The 16,924-nt window shown below is 38.9% G+C and overlaps 1 protein-coding gene across 3 annotated transcripts in view; it reads right to left on the reverse strand.

Moving 5' to 3' along the window:
- Arhgap10 (Rho GTPase activating protein 10) overlaps positions 1–16,924 on the reverse strand; it is a 288,733-nt gene that overhangs the window by 39,927 nt on the left and 231,882 nt on the right. For all 3 annotated transcript variants that reach the window (XM_071614633.1, XM_071614634.1, XM_027926721.2), the window contains one exon: positions 9,211–9,361. In XM_071614633.1, the coding sequence (XP_071470734.1) occupies positions 9,211–9,361 (151 nt within the window). The remainder of the gene's footprint in view (positions 1–9,210; positions 9,362–16,924) is intronic.

The following is a 16,924-nucleotide window of genomic DNA, read 5'->3' on the forward strand; positions in this document are numbered from 1 at the left end:
TTAACAGAAAAATTCAGGCCTCAAATTTCTGACTGTGTTCAATTCTCAAAATGTATTAACAAGCAGCTACCTGAGCCATCCTCACTACAACTAGCCCAAGACCAGATGTTGTTTACTTAGGTAGGTGTGGCATAAATCACAGTAAAAATACTTGTGCAATACTGAATATCACTGAATTTAAATGCTCATTTCCTCCCACCTCTCCATAGAAACAAGCACCTGCTTTTCTCCTGGTGGGCCCACCTCTGTAACAGTGCATTGGCCCCACCTTAAAAACCATGCCCACTGCCCGCAATTCCTTCTTTCTCTCCTGCATCAAGACCTCAGTTCTGAATTCCTTACAGCAAAGCTAGTCATTTCTTTCTTTTTTTTAGTTGCAGATGGACACAACATCTTTATCATATCTATTTATTTTTATGTGGTGCTGAAGATTGAAACAAGTGCCTCATGCATGCAAGGCAAGTGCTTTACCCCTGAGCTACAACTCAAGCCCCGCCCCCTTTTAAAAATAAATCAACATGAGAATAAAAAAGTGAAACTACATGGTTCAACCTGTAGTTGTTTATTTCAAAAGATGCATAGAATTTCTCTCAAAAGTTTCCAGAGACAACTAAGAATATTTGCTAACTTCACGGAAGAAAAGACCCTTGATCACCTGACTAGCATTTAGCACACTGGCAGGCAGGTTAAGAACCCAGATGACCTAGGTTCCATCTTGGTTTTGCCACTGACCAGCTGTGAGATATGGAGAAGTCACTGACCTCTCTGTGCCTTGGTTTCCTCAACTATTCAACAGGGATAACAACATAACCTATAGGAGTTTTCTGATGATTACCTGAGCTTCATAAACATTGCTAAGAAACAATATTTGGTGTTTAATAGAGTAATATACAACCGTACACTGTTCTAACTTTCTGAATTTTATATTGTGTTATTGCATTAAGGGAACCATGATAACAAATGGAGACGCAATCAGTTTCTATTGAGACCCGAAGAGACAAATAAAATCATGACCATAAATACATTTCAGACTTGAAAATTATGCTGCAAGCAGGCATACAGAGTACCACAGAAAGCAGAACGAGCCTTCACAAGGAGCCTGGCTTCAAAGATGCTGCTGAAGCTATTGAAAGCCAACCAGAGACGATTCGTGATCAACACAGGAGGAGCAGCCTCTGTGGTTGACTTCATCTCGCACGACTGCTTTTTCCCCATAGCTGGTAAGGATGCACGAAGCCACCAGGAATCAGCCATGGGTTTGCTTTGTTGTATTAACTGTAGACAACACTCTGACATCATGGTCATTTTTATCATGGTCCATAAAAGTTTTTCACTCAGAATTGGCCACACTGAAATAATACCTTCCCCTTCAAGATTTCTGCTCATCTTCCTGGCTACCAAGAAAATCCTTCAAATCAGTCACTCTTGACAGCCTTAAAAAATTCTTCTTCATTCAGGATAAACAATACTTTGGTTGGTTTGAAAAGATGTTTCTTAGACAGCCCAGCTACCTCCTACGCTGCAAGAGTTTCAAAGAGGGCTATAAAGAGAGTGACAGCTGCTTGAATTCAGAAGTCGAAATTAAAATAAAAGCTATTAGAAGTGGGGAAAAAAAAAACCCACTCCACAGGGAGACAGGCTTTAAAGAATTTTTCTCTCTTCTATAAATTCTAGTTACCTGCCATGAACTTATTTTCACCACAGACGCAGCTATGTATTTTTTAAGGCGTTAAATAAGTTTTTCTCCTCCTGAGAGAGGGGGAAATGTTCATCCCACACAGCAGCATAGTTAAGATTATACAGGAAGTCGCAAAAGAAGTTGCCTTTGCTTTGTCACTAGCATCGGGGGGCTGAGCTCCAGGGAAGGCTCTGGGAGACGCCCGTGTGGGGAGGCGCGGTGCATGATTTATAGACACGCCACAACTCAATTACAGCCCTGAATTTCTGGCTGCCTTTTCTAACCCATTGATCTCGTCATTGTAAAAGTGAGTTAAGAAATAATCTGTCTACATATACTGTCACGGATTCAAGTGTGGTCTTGAATTTAACTTCATAACACAATAATTCCATGTCAAGGAATCCGAACATGCTCCCCAGAGATGTCAAGAGGCCTTCACACTCAGGAAGCTATTATCCACAGCCCACCCATGAAATGTCATGCAAAAAAAAGAACAGGGAGAAGAAAGATTTCCGAGCTTAAGAAAAAGATGGGGTGATGACAATTCTGTGTCAAGCTGATCAGATATGTCTATGAAGAAGCGTTGATAGCTGCAGGGTAGCACAGCAAATCCAAGGCACTATGAGGTCTTCCTCACACTTCTCCCCCTGCTTGTGTGTCCTGCTAACATGTGGGTGAGGACAGGTGAGCCTGTGTTCAAGGAGGGACTTTCTAAAGGTATTTCCTTGGGAACTGAAGTTAGAGAGCATATAGCTGCTCTGGATGTTAGCTGTCCTTCCCTGACTTGATAGAAGTAAGAGTCTCCCAGGGTAGAGGTGGCCTCTGCTTTACAATGAGCCTATGGATGAATGTGGACGGAGCTGTGAAAATAAGCAGCTCTTCCTTGTTTATAGTTATGAGGCTATCCTTTCTCTAAGACGACATTTTAATAACATTAAAATATTTATTCAATATTTCTCTTTCTACCGACTTTCCATTTACATTCTTTAAACCAATACTTTTTATACTGTTTTCACTAAACCTGTTTTCCAGTAAGAAATCCAATAAGAACATGTATTGAATATACTAACAAAATACACACTTTCTTCTTTTCGATGGAAAGATGGTTTGCAACTTGAAGAAAAACAAAAACTCATGGCCAAAATGAAGGCCTAAACACAAAGAGAAAGTCCCATATGAGCTAAACATTAGCTGATGACATCCATTCTGATTCTGCCTTCATTTCCCCATCTAGTCAGTTAAGAAGTCCCAACAATTGGCTTAGCATCTCTCCCAGCCATCCATTTTATTTTACCTTCCTAGTACTAATTCTACTCACACCCACCTAAGCCTAAATTAACTTGACCAGCCTTTTACTGTAGCCTTCCTGATTCCTACAGGCAGGTTAAGTCAGTTTAAGTCTTCTTAAATATCATCATCAAAAAGTGGTAATTTGGGGCTGGGGTTGTGACTTAGTGGTAGAGTGCTCGTCTAGTATGCATGAGGCACTGGGTTCGAACCTCAGCACCACATAAAAATAAAGAAAATAAAGTCCATCAACAACTAAAAAAATATTTTGAAAAAAACAGTGGTAATTCTTCTCCCCTGCTGACAAACACTCGGTGCTTATAGCAAGGCTCCTGCTCCTTGCTATAAGGCACTCTGGCTCTGAGAGTAATATTGAAGAGCAATATCTGAGTGCTTACTATGGTGCTAAACATGTTATCCACCATCACCTTCTCAACCATCCTCAGTAGCAGATACTGTCATTACCTGACTGCATTAACAGACTATATTTAAAGAGCACGACCAATGTGCCTGAGAGGAATAAGAATACACATTCATCAGCCCAGGCTCTCCCCGCCCATTCACTCCCTGTCACCTGTCACTAAGGAAGGTGTCAGCCCTGGCCCTTCTTGTCAGGCTACCTCCTCTCACCCTCACCTTGCTCTTGCTCTCTACTGTCTCAGGTCTTCTTTTGGGTTAGCCACCCCCCTCCACCTGGAGCCCTTTCCCAGACACATCCAAATGACTCAGTTCAAAGAAACTTTAAACCTGACCCTATGTACCACAGCTCTGAGCTCCCTCCTCAGAGGTATCCTCTCTTCCGCAGCCTGCCACCAGGCACCTGCTGCCAAACTGCTTCATATTCTACTGTCTAGTGACAAACAGGATAAAAAAAAAATTTTTTAAATGAATTTCTTAAAGGAGACGTGGTGTGGCATGATGGGGATCTTATAAAAGTTCCTTAGTAGATATTCCACTTTAGTTTCCAGTACCCTAAAAACCACTAACAAATAATAGAGGCAGAAAAACTCCAATTCATAAGGCCTTACAGTAGCATGCTTTCTATTCTCTTGTTCATGAGTCAGAATTAAACCAGATTCTTTCAGCCAACCTAAGGTAGTAAATTTATATCATCAGCATTACTCTTGACATGTGATACTTCAATGTTCAGTGATTACTCAAAGTACCAAATCAATATTATTGAGGCTAAAAGGACATCTATATGCGACTTTTTGTCCTACTTTATTTTTTTTTCTGCTCACCTCCTGCCCCCTGCTTTTATACTGGGGATTGAACCCAGGGACGCTTTACCCCTGTGCTACATCCCCTGACCTATTTATTTATTCACGTACTGGGGAGTGAACCCAGAGGTGCTTAACCACTGAGCCGTAACCCCAGCCCCCTTTTTTTTTTTTTTTGGAAACAGGGCCTTGCTAAGTTGCTAAGGCTGGCCTAGAACTTGCGATTCTCCTGCCTGAGCTGAGCCTCCTGAGGCGCTGGGACTACAGGTGTGGGCCACTGTGCCTGGCTCCTGCTCTGATTTTGGAGACTGATCCAGATCAGGATATAATCCTACTTAGAACAGAAGGCAAGGATCACACTTGGTCGTTCATCCATCTCTCTCTCAATCCTAGTGAGCATTTTCCTTTTTGCTTATGTCTCTGTACCCTCCTCATGGTATCTGCCACGCTGTAGGACTACAATAACACATGTTCAACAAAATGTGCCGCAGTTAGCACATTCCTGATCCAAATGTTAAAAGTGCCAACCCAACGGTACCCAAGAGAGACCAACACTAGAATAATATTAAATCATGCCAATTGGCTTGCAAGATAATTTTGTTTTCAGCCCATGTGAAATCAGAGTTTTTAAAGTTGCCTAAATAAGTAAACTGTTATATCATGTACAAAAGAAGATAGGCACAGAATGCCTAATTATATACAAGAAGATACATATAAAAACTAGTCCTATAAATGCCTAGTTTGGTTTAAAATTAGACCTAGTATAAAGGAAGAAAGAGAACTTAATCAAAAATTCAGATGGTAATCATCTTCTCCACCCCTCCCCAAACCATAGCTTAAAATTTTTTTCTGCCACGAAAGAAAAATAGCAAAGATCACTTTCTTCTCATATGACCTAATGGACTTCCCTTGTATTTGAGGAAATTACAACAAACACAATAGTCTCTTTTCATAAGAGGTAGTAAAGATGCAAATTTGGGGTAGGCTAAGGAAATAAAAATGCAGAAGGGTAAACCGAGAATGAAAAGCAAACCTTGATTTTGAGTCATCTTCTTATCACTGAGTAACCTACTATATATTTGTCTATTTCACACCTGACTTAGACAAATCTACTCAGCTTTGACGTTCATGAGGTTATTAAATGCTCCATGAACAGAACAATATGGAGTCCACATATTAATAAGAGAATCTCAGTATAGATTTAATAGCTGCATTCATTAAAGAAGCTAGCTAGATGCTATATCCATTGTGGTTCATGTTAATCATCAATAAAGATCTTAAATAACTAGAATTTTATTTTTTAAGAAGTTTAAATTATTTAATCATACACAACATAAATAGTGAGCATGCACAGTATGGATTAACATACCCAGACCAGTTAAAGTCCTTATCATGCTAAGTTTCTCCAGTTAAACTGGTCATCTCTCAACTTGGGGTGGGACTCAATGAAGCAGAATCAAAATCATGTCTCACAGCAAAGGTTTTATCTGTTCCAGGACAACACACATTCTCAGGTTCCAGGCCTGTTTCCTGCAGCTCATGTTAACAGGCTTGCTGACTCTTCACGAATAACTTTTTGATCTGCTTGACTGTTAAACTAATTCTGCATGTTTTCCAAGACTGGCTGTTTGGTACATCACTAGTTTCATACTCAAGGTAGAAGAAATAACATACCACAAACCACTTCACTTGACTGTCACGTGTGTAACCAAATCACAGGGATGAGGATAATCTCCAGTCATGCAATTTAGTTCCTCGAAACCTGGCAGATAATCTGCCAAACTTTTAAGCAAAATCCATTTGTCATGGGTTGTACTGAGTCATATGGGGGACGAGGACATAGCTGCATTTAAATTGCCTATCAAACTTGCATCAAGTAGAAAAATTTGGAAAAATTACCAAAATTGGCCATGTGCATACTTTCACCCAAACTAGGTCTACATGGGAAGAGACTTTACTATTATCAAAAGAAAACATACCAACAAAGATTACATTTTTGAAATGTTTAACTAGTGTTAAAAATTAGATTAGGGCTACTAAAAAAAATTCGGTCTCAGTAATAAGAATATATCTCTTTTTTTAAGGAGGCAGAGTTTTTAATATGCTAAATGACAATTAATAACATGAATCATGTTTCAGTATCTTTTCCCTTTATGCTTCTTTTCAGAAAGTATATTCTCCATCTTTCTCCGTTGATCTCCCAATATTTTTAGAGTAGGCAAAACAGTGGAAAAACACAGACCCTTACTTATTTTCTCTCTGAAATACCTCTTTTTACACAACTTGAATTTCACAAAAGCTTAACCTCAAGGTGGAGTGATAATTGTTTTTAGCTGCTTTAAATTATCTTATGACTTCCAAGATAAAATAAAATCACTCCATGACCAAACTCATGGATTTTCCTGATTCTGACAACTTAAAAAAAAAAAAAAAAAAAAATCAAGACTGAAATCAAGGATTAATATAAAGTTATAAAATTTTTCATAAAATACAAAACACATGATCAAACATCATCAAATAATTAACATAAAAACAGATTAAAGGGGCTGGGGTTGTAGCTCAGTGGTAGAGCACTTGCCTCAAAAGTGTGAGGCACTGGGTTCAATCTTCAGCACCACATAAAAATAAATAAATAAAAATAAAGATACTGTGTCCATCTACAACTTAAAAATAAAAAAGAGTAAAGGAATTCAGTATATGGTGATCATTTTTTCCCTTTAAAACAAATAATTTTTAAAGATTGTTACATCCAATATGGAAGCTGAGCCAAAACAGAGGGAAAAGTAAAAGAGGGGTGGGGTGGGGTGGGGGTAGTTCCATGAAAACAGAAGAGAGATCAGTGGAATCCAGGAAGGGGATTGAGAGAGGAAGGAGGTGGGAGGAGGGATGGGAAAAAGGTAGAATTGTGGAATGAATCTGACTGAGCTTTTTGTATGTACATATATGGATATACCACAGTCAATCTCACCACAAGGCACTGATTAAAAACAAAATTTAAATAGAAAAACTATAAATTTTAAAAAAACTAAATACAGGAAAAGGAATAAGGAGAGGGAGGAAGAGAAAGAAGTACTGCAGACTGAATTAGAGGAAATTATATTCCATGCTTGTTTAATTACGTCAAAATGAACCCTAATATTATGTATAACTAAAATGAATTTTTAAAAAATTAAAATATGGGGGGGGGGAAATGATTGTTACAGCAGGTCTGGGAGTGTAGCTCAGTGGTACAGCATTTGCTTAATACACAAGGCCCTGGCTGGATCTCTAACACCAAAGAAGGAAATAAAATTATCACCTAAAAACATAAAAGCTATGACTATATACCATCTTGATTTTTCCAGAAAATGTGCACTGAATACAGATTTATTTTGGCCATCAATAATTATTTAAAAAGCCAGCAACCAAAATACTAGTACCTCCCTAAATATGATTAAATATTATGATCTCATTCCTTAGAATACCCCAAACATGTAGACGTGATTTTAAGATAAATGTCTTTGGGTACCTCCTTTCATCTCCTTTATGAAATAGTCAATCCTGGCTTGCTCAGGGGTCGATGAGTCAACTTGGGTCTGATTCCAATTCTTCTGGATTTCTTTTTCCCCTCCCACCCTCTGACATTTGCTTATTTCACTATTTATTAACACTTCTACCAGAGAACAGGTGAGATGCAAAAGAAGGTGCAATTCAAACCAGTCAGTTTTACTCCTTATTAGCAACTCTGTTGAAGAAGAGTGAAAAGTGAGAAAAAGACCAAAAAAAAAAAAGCTGAGATCAGAAGCAAAAACTAATGTCTGAAGGGAAGTTCTGAAATTAAAAGTTGATTTTAATGATTCATATCCCTTCCTCAGAAAAATAACTATCTGGGTGTAAAACTAATATTTGTTTCATACGCACAGGCTGTAAGCCATTTAAAAGAACAGCAGAAGGTCTCAGTCCCCCAGTGCTACTATAGGGGACATTCTGGGTCTCCCTACAGATATTTCTGAGTCACTTCCTTGCATGGATATTTGGATATTAACTCTTTGGCTATTTGAATTTGTAGCTGCTTATGATTCACATTCTCATCATCCCCTTCTTCCCTTTGAAAATCATCCCATACATCCAAACCAATATGACCTCAGTAGTTCAAAAGGCGAATAAATCAAAGATAGTTTTTAAATGTGTGGGGGAGTGGCTAGTTTCAGAGTCAGGAAATGGCCTCGAAGTGGGAAAAGTCCCTTGATGAGAGTCAGTTTCAGGCCAACAGGTAAAAACTCAGGCTTTGGGACCAGGATTTTCTTGTTCTCCACAGAGAGAATCACATGATTACAAAGCACCAACTGGTGGCCGCTACATGGCTCAGTCTTGTTTGTCATGGAACACGGAAAATTCGTATTTCCAGGCTCTCTTTAAAAACGGAGTGATCTAGCATTACTGAGACAATGTGGCGACATAGTAAGGATTAGCTGGGATAGGGAAGCTTGGATGGGTCCTGAGAATCACTATTTGCAAAGTCCCATTGCAGCCTAGTCCACTTGGGTCTATCTGCCACCTGCCATATGACAATTAAGAATTCTGCCTTAAGAGACAGCCAGGCAATTGGGGTAAGTAAGGTACAAGAGCCATGAAACCCCAGTGCCGTGGTGGCCTGTGTCTTTAATCTAGACGCATTTAACATTAGACTCTTACCAGCTCCTCACATAAAAGATCTGCTTTAATTTTAGTTCCCCTCCCATTTGTCTCAGGGTTATATAACCTCACAGGAGGTCACACAAGTCTCCCAAAAAAGAAATTTAAGCTGTCTTTTAAAAATAAAAAAAAGAAAGAACCGTGCATGACAAAGACAAACACAGAACTGAAACTTGCATTTTTCTCCCTGACAAAACAGCTTCACCCTCCCTGTTAATCTCAAAAATTATAATCTTAAGGGAAAAGTAAATGAAAACACAGAGGACAGAAAGCTGTGGCCTGCCCTGAGGACATCCGATATGCTATACTCTCAACGTGCCGGCAAGCAGAAAAATATAATGAACGTCTTACCATCTTCCAGCTCGAGGCATAGATTATAAACAGCCACGGGTCTCTTGGTCCTCTGGCCTTGCCTCTTGGACTGCCTTGGTGGAGCGTTTGGGGGTGAAGCTGACAGGCAGATGGGCTCAGGAAATGTGGTGTCAGGCGAGGTCCGAAAAATCTGCCAAAGCATAAAAGACATCGGTTGTTGTCCATGAACAGAAACCTGTGTATTGCTACAGCAAACCAGCATCCAACAACATTTGATTTGGAATTCAGTCACAATAGAGCAAAGCCAAAATCCATTCCTTCAAAATTTGGGGAATAGGTCAGAAACCTTTTACTTTTTTTAATAGAAGGTTTCAAAAGAAAAATTCTCATTAAATACAAACAGCAAACCATATTTCCAAATTTTCCAAATATTTCCAAATTTTCCCCTAACACTAAGCAAAGCAAATTATTTTTTACCAGGAATAGACAACAGCATAGCTCTCCATTCCTAAAGGAAGTAGCCAGTTTACAACACTAAAAACAAATATCCCATTAAATTTTCAGAGGGTTATATTTATGCCAAAATGCTGGTCTCGATTTTTTTCAAACTACACAAACAGAAACATCCGACTGCAAATATTTTTTACACGTTTAAAAATAGCCTGTGCTTATGAAATTACCTTTCTGGATTCCTATTTACATTTTTCATAAAATGTTTTGTAGATTTTATTAATTCATTTAATCCCCTCCAACTTCTCTTAATAATTTCCCCTTCCATGGATGAAACCTAGAACATTAGCACCTTGATTTATGTACAGTGTGGTTCATAGATCAGCAACAATAACATTAATTAAAATGTGCTGCTTCTTTACTTAGCAATTTTTTTCCCTTTGGAGCAAAGTAATAAGTGCCATAAAGGAAAGTCTATCATACTGAGATGATTTATGATAGACCTTGCTTGGCTTCCAACAACACTGGACACCCTTCAGCCTTCAGAAAGAAATAAAATATATCAGAAACATCCACCCAATAGACACTGCATCTGAGAACAGCGTACATTCCTCAGGTGGAATGGCAGAAAGCCATTCAGCCAGCTTATAACAAAACATAAACATCAAACTCATGATAAAAGGCACCTCACAAATAGCCCAGTGTTGTAAGAAAATAATCACTTATTCATTTAATGAAAACAGGCACATGACCTGTGATAAGAATGAAGGTATCACTTACACAGGGGCAGGATGTTTAAAAACTAATGATGATGGAGTTTTAATTGCACAATCTGAAAGTTCTCACCTAAAAACTATTATATACCAATAAAAATAAGCAATTTCAACAGAGCATTTGCTTTATAGTACCACACTGCCCTCTCATGTGTAAATGGAATAAAAAAAAATGCTATAAATTACTGTGGACAAATATTTGCTAGTGAAAATCTAATTTATTGCTCCAACTGATAACCTGCTAACACCATATTTCCACGGCAGCCATGTTCTAATAGGGCACTCTGGCAAATAGCAAAAGACTTATCTGCCTTAAAATCCTCTGCTGCCTACACAACTGTCCATGGTTGGATTTACAGCCATCTGCCATTGTTCGAGTTAAAGAAAGTTGAGTGGTGGGAAAGTGAGGGCAATTCAATGAGAAGTAAGTGTGAACAGTGAAGGAGAGAGATGGCTACATAATTCCCCTGAAAGAAAATGGCACCTGTGACCAAACTCCAGGACTTATCTATGGTTGGCTTTTACAAACATGTCAGATGCCTCTGGGAGATAATCAGAATAGGAAACCAAATAATACACAGATTCAGGACATCCAAAGCATCAATAAGCCCTAGAAAAATTAGCAGGACTTTCTGGAAGATCATGCTGAGATGGCACATGCTAACCTCTTCCTCCTCCTGCACTTTGGGATGTTAGTATCTGGGGAAAAGGTGCAGGGAGTGAGGTGTGGAGGTAGCTCCAGTCTGCAGAGCCAGGCTGTGCAGGACTGTGACTAACATTCCCAGGAGACTGATCCGAGTCCTTCCTGGTTCCTCAGTCCAGAACCCAGGACTGGATCCAAACTCGGCTGGTCTCCAGAAGACTCCAGGAGCTGTTTAGTTTACACCAGGATATCTGGGAATGGGAACTAGACTTTGGGTTGTTGTGTTCTGTTTTCTTTGGTTTACATTTTAAAGCTCCCAGGTCATTCTTTTTGTAGCCAAGGCAAAGAAACACTGATTTGAACAGTCATTTCACAGCTGTCTTGATGAAAGTCAAAATCAGAATACCAGAAAAATGATTTCAAAAAAACTGTCACTGAGCATAATCAATTTGTTGGATCATCCCACATTCTGGTTAGGCATACCATAGTTCAAAGATTCTAACCACCAACCACCACCTCCATATGGTCTGTATGCCATCAGCATCACAGAGAGCTACACTGTTCCGCAGATTAGTACAGGTAACTAAGTCACAGATGCTCCCTGGAGACAGTGCTGTCCTGGCTTTGAAGTGTCATCAGCTTACTCATAATTCTTAACACAGTATATAAGTTCTCATGTGTATGAGGAGGACATCACACCTACATCTTGACCTATGATAGGGATTAAATAAGGTAATGCTTACAAAATATTCAGTGTAGCACTTGACAAACAGCAACCAGAATACATGGTACCTATTTATATTAGTGATATCATCACTTACAGAAAATAATAAAAAAAAATTTGGATCCTCATTATTCTGCTCACTACTTATTTTTTTAAGATCTTGAATATTCTCCAAATTCAATGATCTGAGCCAAATTATTCTAAAGTGTTCTGGAAAAGAACATGAAGCAGTGAGCTAAAGAAAAGTAACAAATAGGGCATATTTCATGATCCCTAAGTCAGCTAGGACAAAAGGGGTGTTTCGTCTCTAAATTTTTAAGTTTATATTTTTTTTGCACTTAATACATTTAACATTTAATAAATACCTATTGAGTGCAGACTTACTTAAAAGCACTTGGAACCCTCTCAACACACTCTGAGGTTAAGTTCCATTGCCCGCACTCCACATAAGAAAAGTTCAAAACTTAACCAATCAGCCCAAGGCTCTCAACTGATTCCCAAGCCCTTGATGCCAAACTATAAAAAAATTATAGTTTATGACACAAACAAAATTTAATTGTTAGGAGGGGAAAAAAAAATCACCAGCTGGTACTGTTTCACATCTGTTCAGAAAAAGTGACACTGGGGAATATGGTCACAAGCCCACCAGGCTGCACCAGGCTTTTCCAGATGCTCTAGGAACACACAAACTTTCAGGTTCACCTCGTCTTCCAGCATTCTGTCGTCAATTCTAAAGTCTGTTTGGGTTTTTCTAAGCTATAAAGCTCCATATTCTCCTAGGAGTTTTCTCCAGCAATGATTTTACAGGACACTCTTTTTACCTCTAGAACAAGGAGGAAACATTAAAACTATTAACTTTAAAATGTGCGCCCATTTTCTGGCAATCAGATTCTAGAAGTCAACCTTTAGCTTGCTTTGTTCTACACTGTCTAGACGTATGCCATCCCTAAAGTCAATAGAGTTCCCAGTTCTAGACTGCCCAGATGCAAATTCCTCTTATCACTCAGACCTCTGAGCTGCTTTCCTCTCCCCCGACTTTCCTAGCATCCTGCCTCTCCCATTCCCTTTATTTGAGGGCAGATGAAAACATCTTAAGCAATACCAAGAAGAAAGACATCAAGTCTATGCTAAACTTTTTTCTTTTCAGGGTAAAATCTTCACACATCCACCTATTCACAACAGAAGGAAAAACTCAAGCCAAACAACCTAATGACAAAAAACAGAACTCCACGCGTAGGTGTGTCAGGTAAGGAAGCGCCTGCTTCTTCAGGTCTCCGAAGAGTGCCAGCACAAACAGAAGTCTGGCACCGCTGCTCACAGTCTCAGAATCCTCAGATGCAACACAATGGATGCACATGCCCATGGGACTCAGCCATATGTACACATCCCTTTGCAAACCCTTCATGCCCTGTCACCAGGGGCCCCATGTGGATATGACTACATCACTTTTGCCAGAAACACTTTGCAGAAAACAGGAAATAAGGATGGTCTCCAAAAATTCTGCACTGGTACCCAACTCAAACCTGCAGAATTTGATTCAACTGAATTACTAGTATGGATCAGGGAAATTAAGGGCAGATAAGGACATTGTTTTTTGCAAAAATATTTCTACAAAAGAGTTCACTGGTCTTTGCTGTGATAAGAAGATTGTCAAGATGTTTGTATACTTCTGGCATCTCTAAAAATGGTAAGTGCAATTTTTGGATACTTGCAATATGCCCCCCCTCCATACCAAGTCCCTGACTTCCAAAGATTTCAACCAGATTTCCTGACTCCACTGCACATGTCTCCGTCACTGGGGTACACTGTCTATAATACCACCCAGTCATATTAAGCCCCATTCATCTTATGTCCTCATTGGTGATGTCCTATCTCACAGAACTTTGACCACCATAAGCAGACAGGGGTGGATCCAGAAGATAGCTGGAAATCAATTCAAACTCACTAAAGCAAACTTTTAACAAAAGAAAGAATGATGGAAAATCAAACATTCAATCTTATTTCTAAAAGGCATAATTACAAAGTGGTTGAATATTACTTTTAGTTTCAGAGTCTACAGTGTGTTTAGACAAATATGCATCACTTTGGGGTTGTGCAACTAAGTTGGCTCCAAGGTAACCTGAACTTGTATTGACGACCTCACTTCAGAGTTTGGATACTACGTCAACATTACAGAGACCACTGAAAATCTGTTTCTAACTGTCTGTCTTTGAGTCAGCACTACCCCTTGACTAAATATGGGTCTATTCTGGAACATGTCACTAAAATTGATAATAGAGACTGACAGCGAAATACCAGTTGGGTTAAGGCTTGAGGCTGGAAAGATTTGTGTTGGTTCTGTTTCATTACAACTCAAAATTTCATAGCTGGAAAGTATCATGGATATCACTTCGGCCAATCCCTTTATTTCACAGTTAAGCAAGCTGAGGCTAAAGATTTGCTCATACTCATACCACTAGACAGTGCCTGACTCGGGTCCTACCAGACCAGGGCTTCAATGTCAACCACTTCTCGTCTTACTGGCTCAGACCCTTTCTCTCCAACAAAGCATGCTTCACGCATGTACAGCTGACCCTCTGAACCCATGGGTACCATATCCATGGATCCAATCCACTGTAGAGGGAAAACATTCAGAGAAAAAAAATTGCCACTGTACTAAACATGTACATTTTTTACGTTATTCCTTAAACTTTACAATATAACTATTTATATATCGTTTATACTGTAATAGGTCTCATAAGTAAAAGAGAGATTGTTAAAACTATACAGGAGAATGTGTGCACATTATATGTAAATATGACACCATTTTATAAAAGGGACTTGAACATACATGGATTTTGTACCTTGGGGGATCCTGGAACCAATCCCCCATGGATGCCAAGGGAGAATGTGCTTCGTCTTCTGAGGAGACCTTGTTCAACTGGTACAATTCCTCAAAGAACTTTTATATGTACTTTAGGTCCCTGGGACAGAAAGTGGAGTATGTTAAGAATCCTGTTTGGATTCCTGTCAGTAGGGGCCCTTTCCACTGTCATAGGAGATTGGCCAGGAAGTTAGAGAAGGAAGAACAAGGGACATTCCTATTCCTATTGTCATTCATCTCACAGACCCATGATTTGGAAAAAATAACTTCAGGTTTGAAATTTGCAACTTAAAAAAAATAAAAATAAGAAAGAACAAAGAGGAGCGCACACTTTTGGGAATGTAAAAAGTTGGTAGAGTTCTTGTTTTCCTTTCCAATTTTTTAGGTTTAACAGACATTTTCAAACCCATGCCCAAGTTCCAGGGGAAACTTATTTCTGTAGCATTCACACAATAGTGACACTGACTTTAGTTTTTACCTTAGAGGTTTGTAAACAACTTTTATCAATCAGACTTTTTTTAAATGGTACAAACTCCAGAACTACCTACTCAAAACATAGGCATTTTCAGTGACATTAGCTAGGGTGCCCTGACAGTGTTTAATAAAGACCAGAGAAGGGAATTGTAATAAATAGCGGATAATATGCTGAAAACCAAACATCAATTTTCACAAGCTAAAATTTTTCTCCCAATCTATACAAGAAAACCTCTCCAGATTAAGCCAAAGCCACATCACTCTTATACACATGGTAAGAACATACATTCCCAATTACAAAATGTTCTTTTCTGATTTGCAAATCTTTTAAGAACACTCCAGGTGCAATTTTAGCCATTTGCACCTGCGAACATTTGGGAAGCGCAGCAGACACTTTCCAAAGTCAGAAGAAGCCACTTTCCTAAACACAGCTGCATCTTTGGCTTTCATAACCCAAAAGTGTCTACAAATATCCTTCCCTGAGCAAAAAGTGAATGCCTAGCTAGAGTGCTTCCTCAGTGCATCCTTTGCTCACTTGCAAACTAGAACTTCACATTTCAGCAGTGAAGGTCTAGGATAACATTAACAAAATATGCTCTACATCAACCATCAGGCACGCTGATGGTTGTCCTTCCTCCTTCAGTTCTGGTCACAACCTCTCTTGAGGTTCATTCTTCTTTTTCATTCTCTTTCTAGGCCTTAAAGCTCTCTTGGAAGCCACCGGGTCCTGACAGCAGCACAGATGATGGAACCCAGGTAGTCTACCATTTGCAGCCCCAAAGACCTGGGGGACCCCAAGGAGAAAAAAAAAAACCCAATCTCCAGTCTCGTGTGAGCTCTGATAAAAAGAATTGTCTTCAAGTGTCACTTGAGAAACTTTCAACTGAACAGAAGGAAACACATTGAGAACTGACTGACCCATCACCTCACACAACTGTCAAGATGACCCATATTTTCCTTTAGGTTTACAGTCACGACATTTTTGTCATTTAGGTCCAGGGTGGAATAATTAGTTCCCTAGAAAGAAAAACTAAGCCACGGAACTATTAATTCTCCAAAAGGAAATGTCTGAATTTTAATCACAGTGAAGAAAACATCTGCTGAGGGCACATATAGGTATTTGTCAGAAACCTTCTCTAAGTACATAATGCCCGCTGCTATGGCCCACATATTTAAGATATAATGCAACACTCATTTATGCCACCAATAAAATGCCTTAAAGCAAGACCACATTCTGAACGTGGTCAACAGTGGTACTTTACAGGAGGCTGCACTAGTGTGGGAGTGGAATGGAATATCATAGGTCTTTTAAATTAATCTCCACTTCTACAATTTACGGGAATAATTAGACTTTTCTTTTTTAAAATAAAATCCTATTTATATCACAAAGGTGATAACTAATATACATTACATGCCTTGTAGAAATGTTCAAAAATGCAAAAGAACTCTTAAGATTAAAAACCGCCCACTATCCCACACAGAAATACTTTAAAATTTTGTTGGCTATTCCTCAGGGTCTTTTTTTCCTTTGTGATATTTTGTCTGAAAGAATAACATGGCTAATCAATTCTATATAACTATATAAGGAACTCAGGCTCCTAGAGTTACCAGTGACCAATCCTTAATTATACCTGAGATGTGATTCTGCTATATACATCTATAAAGACTACGCTTTGGGGCAAGATTTGAATTCTAAATATTTTAGGACTCAGCTAGACTTTATCATCCACTTAGGGGTTTTAAAAATATTCATGAATATATTTTAAAAATATTCCAAACAGCTCACCATTCCAATCATTGCTCCTGCCAACCTACCTGTATGGGAA

The sequence above is a fragment of the Marmota flaviventris genome, chromosome 7 (assembly GCF_047511675.1).
Source record: "Marmota flaviventris isolate mMarFla1 chromosome 7, mMarFla1.hap1, whole genome shotgun sequence".
In the NCBI taxonomy this organism is placed as follows: Eukaryota; Metazoa; Chordata; class Mammalia; order Rodentia; family Sciuridae; genus Marmota; species Marmota flaviventris.